Below are 5,273 nucleotides of genomic sequence, written 5' to 3'. Positions count from 1 at the left end.
AGACACTTGGAGGGGCGTGACTGGCAGGAAGCACTTGGCGACAGGGGCAAGGAAAAACTGCCTTTTAAATGGCAGAAACCTAGGGCAGACCCTTCGGCTCTAGGTGGGTGGTCGTCTGCCTCGACGATGATGTGGTCCTGATGGCATCATCGGCCTGTGGCACTCACTGGATCGGTTCGCAGCTGAGTGTCAAGCAGCTGGGATGAGGATCAGCACCTCTAAATCGGAGGCCATGGTTCTCAGCAGGAAACCGGTGGATTGTCTACTCCGGGTAGGGAGTGAGTCCTTACCCCAAGTGAAGGAGTTCAAGTACCTCAGGGTTCTCAAGTTTTTTTGTTTTTTTTTCCGAAGGGTGGTCTCCCTTAGGGATAGGATAAGAAGCTCGGTCATCCTCAAGGGACTTGGGGTGGAGCCACTGCTCCTTCACGTAGAAAGGAGCATCTGGTGAGGATGCCTCCAGGATAGACCGACTACCAGGTGGAGAGATTATATCTCCACAATGGCCTGGGAACGCCTCAGGATCCCCCAGTCAGAGTTGGCCGATGTGGCCAGGGAAAGGGAAGTTTGGGGTCCTTTGCTGGACCTGCTGGACCTGCTACCCCTGCGACCTGACTCCAGATAAGGGGATGAAGATGAGGATGATGATGATCCTAGTTTGATGATTAATTTAGTATGAAGACTTTATTATCTTTAAAAGTGAAAATTTTAATATTTCTCTGATTGGATTCCTTAAGATAGATTCCCCTCAAGTCTAACAAAAACAACCAATCAGAGTCTAGAAAGATAGTTGAGTCGTATTCCAGAGGAACCAGATTTTTTCACAGATTATCGGATTAGATTATGTACAACTGTCAGGACACAGTGAAAGTTTCAGCAAATATGACAAAAAGTTGTTAAATAAAAAGTTATTAGTTATAAAAGTTACCTACTGCAGCTTCAAAAGTAACAGTAGGATGGGCTGGCTTCTACAGAAGCAAAGCCATTAAATTTTTTAAAATGCTGTTATGTTTTGATTACGATTATTTTGTTATCTTGAAATAACGAGATATCAAACCTGTTGCTAAATGCATGGAGAAATGACATGCATCATGCCAGTTAATATTCATTTTCATACTGACCAAAATGAGCCAGCAGCCAAGAAAAAGTGAATGAAAACACATTGCAGGGCTCATTTAATAAATCTCAATATTTCCCTGATATATTTAGTCAGTATTGTAATAAATTATGTCTTAAATAAACTCTCAGATGTACATTTGGTCAAGAACTTTTCAGTTCAGTTATGAATTCTCCGACCTGATGTAAGAAGGATGAAATCAGGTGTGATCAAATGAACAAGACATTTTCCAGCTTTCCGTAATTATCCTGTGGTCTCAACAAACCAGTAGGCCTTCTGCTTTCTCAAGATATGTAGATAAATTAACTTTGTTATAGAGTATATATAACTTAGTCATTACAAAGACAAGTTAAAACTATTCCTCATTAAGACCCTGTGGATTTAGTATGTAAGGGTGTAAGCGAGGATGCTAATTATCGATTTTAAGGCTGATCCGGTATTGGCAATTTTAAAGCTGATCAAAAACCTGATCCTTTCTTTACTGAACTCTCATTTATTTGCTGTACCCTCCTGTGTTTTGTTGACCTCAGCTTGCTAGTGTTGCAGCACTGCCCTTCTTTTTACTTGTGAAAAAAATTAACTCCTCTCTGACTCCATGGATCCACTATAAGCTCTGACCGTAACAAATCTGTTGCAAAACAAAAATAGTAGGTATGAGTCTGTCTCATGTCGCTGTATCCACATTTCCCTCACTTGCATCTTTTCCTTGCATATTAGTCCCTCCCTCCAGGGATGCATGGAGAGATGCAAGGAAATGAGAAGAAGGAACAAGGAAATATGTTTTTAGTGAATTGAGATGTCCTTTCCTCTGAAGCATCACATGAAGCAATGTCCATTTCTGATGACGGCGACAGCTGATCACAGCTGGATCAGCTGTCAGTCGGCTTTAACAGCTGTAGAGACTTTTGATGGAGTTTCTGTCTGCACACATGATTAATGATAATGATACATCAGTGCGAGAGTTACCTGTTTACAAACACCTGTTAATGAATAAACTACCTGCTTTATAGTGATCGCAGTAAAAACTGCAGCATTGAGATTGATCTGACGGGCTGAGTTATTAAAATTAGGATAACATTGTCGTTAAAAGCGGTTGGATTGAGGTTTCTCAATGAGTTTCTCCCCATTAAGAGAGACGGCATACGCATTTACGCACGAGGCACAGCATCTTTATTGATTATTTAAATCGTCGACACGATCTAATGTTAATGAATGTTATTTGTTGTGTTATTTTACACCTCCAGAAGTTCCCACACACAGTAGTAAAACAGCAGTTCTTCTGATAAAGCATCCTCTCTCCTCTTACACTCATTGGCTACATCAATACAACACAGAATAAACAAAGAAAACCTTGCACTGCTCAACAGAAGAGGCACAGGAACCTAACCACAACCCTATGAGTATGTGCGTAGACCTTTAACAAGTTTCACTATTGGTTAACCCCATTGAGGTTCCGCCTTCTCACCCAGAGACAGGTATTTGCACTCGCTACCCAATCAGGAAGTAGTAACCACACACAATAAAACAACAATGCACCTGCTGTTCATCTCCCTTCCGAACTCAAGATAAGATAAGATAAGATAAGATAAGATAAGATGTTCCTTTATTGATCACCTGTGGGAGAAATTCAAGTTGACACAGGGGAAATGTATTGCAAAAAGTACAGAAGTGTAAAAACACAATACAGAATAATAAAATAAAAATATTAAGACTATAATGAAAATATATACACTATATGCAGTATGCAGTAAGAAATATGGTGACTAGAACAGGAGGAACCCGAGGCTGTAGTTACAGGCCTATACACCTGCTCATAGAACTGGAGTTACATCCTGAAACTACTATTTCTATTTCACACATACTTTCATACAGCAGCTTAGACCTAACTGGTCACCACACGCCTTCAAGCTGAACATGACCAAACTGGCCGAAGTGTGATGGATGGTTCCCCCACAGACGTACCAAGCACAGAGTGAGACATACAACCAGACGTCATATCCCTGAGGTATGACAGCACAAGTTAGAGATGTGAGACCGTGAAGAAGCCAGGCAATGTCATTAAACATTGCCCCGTAGAGTTTGGCTTACAAAGCAATGCTTGATGACACCGCCGTAGCATTTAGCCGTGAACACACACCCAAAGTGCCCCATACACCCTGGAAGTGGAATGCATTTTAGTGCAACAATTGTGGCTGGGAGACGACCCAAACCTAAATTTAGGATTGGGTTTGGATAAATACATCCTGAGCCCTTTTCAGATCATGGCACTTTTTTATTCCCCTACAGGAGAGCTGACACAGGGGGAGCTGTACTCAGCCATCAAGAAAGAGAAGGAGCAGACAGAGGCAGGAGATGCGAGCACTACACACTTCAGTGGAGAGATGCACTTCTATGAATTAGTGGAGGACACTAAAGATGGGATCTGGCTGATTCAGGTAAAAACATGCAATAATGGTAAATTGAAACACTAGGAAAATCTCTATCATCAAATACTCTTAAAATACTCAAATACACATTTTTTTCCATTTTTATTTTAATTGTGTCCCCAAGATTTATGGAAGCAATACCAAATAACATTGGGATTGGATGTCAGCCAGGGGCACAAAAGCTAGTTGTGACTCTGCTTTCACACGCAGATCAGAAATGGAGTAGAGATGTCCTGAGTTCACCATAAGTATCAGTACTTGGGTAAAAGGCTGTATACCGGCTTAGTAGTACACTTTCAGAGTAGGGTGGGTCATGACTTCTGGGGAAACAAAATGGTGAACAGGACGCTGCTGGGGAAGCCTTTTCAATCTTCCAATCACTCAAAGCACTTTTACACTGCATGCCACATCCACCCATTCACACACATTCATACAATGCCCAGCATTGGGAGCAATTTGGGGTTCAGTAGAGGAGCCGGGGATTGAACCGCAACCAACATTCTGATTAGTGGATGACCTTCTCTACCTCCTGAGCCACAGCCGCCCCAGGGTTAATAAATTACGTGGTATCTGATTGGTGTATAGACACGCGTACTTGCCGATACAGGATTTTAGGCAATATTAAAGGAATTTCCAGTATTGGTATCGGTATCTAAACAACTCTACTGCATATGAGAGTGTCTGCATGTCAAAAGTTATTTTGGTGCACTAGTAAAATTAACTTTGAATTGTCTCTCCTCACTTTAAAGTAGCAAAGCCACAAAATATTCAGGAAGCAGCTACTTATTTTTAGCCGACTGTCACTTTCACCCATTAAAATGATATATGTCAGGTCATATCAGTTGTCACTGTTTAATGTTAATTCTGTGAGCAACTTGATGATAGAACAAAATGAATCTCTGCTGTTGTTGGCATGTGTGTCTGTACTCACTATTTTGAGTGTCTGGCAGAACTGATAATGATTCTTCTGCTACCTTAGTACTTTATAGTTGCAGTGTCCCTTGACAGATTTGTTCAGTATTACCTGTCTGACCCTGTCCTGTCCCTGTGTGAACCTGCAGGTCATTGCTCAAGGCCGGGAAGCTCTGCTCAGTCAGTCCAACTGGGAGAAAATGGTGCAGAAAGTGTCTCAGTTTGGGATCAGAACTGGAACCTTCAATTGCTCTAATGACTACAGGTAGGCAGCAAGGCCTTCCTCAAATGCACCAACACTTTTTATTCACTCCAGGGCTCACTGACACCAGACAAATAGTTTTCTGTACTTGTGTACAGAAAAAAAATGTGTGTATTTGTCAATAAATAGCTAATAAGGTATTTGAGCTTGAAGCAAAATTTAGATGTCAGGCAGTGTTTAGAAGTGTGAGATTATTTTTTCCATTACTTACTGCTAAAGGTGAAACGAGCTCAGCAAATTTCACTCACACTGCCAGAAATCCTGAATAGTGCAGTTGCATTGAGATTTCATCTATAGGTGGTGCTATAAATCTGCTGTACTTGGATTGAGGAAAAACCATGACAGCCAGCCAATCAGCAGTAATTTGACACAGCAATTGTGTATCAGCACCAAATATTTTGAGTATATGCAACAGTGTGAAAGCACAGCTCCCACTCAGGGATAAATTGACCACTGGAGGCGCTGAAGTTCCACTTTAATCATCAACCAACTTTTACCTATGGATAGGTCGAGGCAAACGGCCACCCACTTAAGGCGGGGTCTGTCCTAGGTTTCTGCC

The 5,273-nt window shown here is 41.6% G+C and overlaps 1 protein-coding gene across 1 annotated transcript in view; it reads left to right on the top strand.

Moving 5' to 3' along the window:
* Window positions 1-3,400: 3,400 nt before the first annotated feature.
* Window positions 3,401-5,273, top strand: part of rnf103 (ring finger protein 103) — a gene marked incomplete at its 5' end in the record, with an annotated part of 9,651 nt that continues 7,778 nt past the window's right edge. The window contains 2 exon segments of the mRNA XM_035669224.1: window positions 3,401-3,549; window positions 4,602-4,717. Of these exon segments, the coding sequence (XP_035525117.1) occupies window positions 3,401-3,549; window positions 4,602-4,717 (265 nt within the window).

Source organism: Morone saxatilis, unplaced genomic scaffold (assembly GCF_004916995.1).
Source record: "Morone saxatilis isolate NCDOM2014 unplaced genomic scaffold, NCSU_SB_2.0 Contig22, whole genome shotgun sequence".
NCBI lineage: Eukaryota > Metazoa > Chordata > Actinopteri > Moronidae > Morone > Morone saxatilis.
This window is presented reverse-complemented; position numbering and strand designations above follow the sequence as displayed.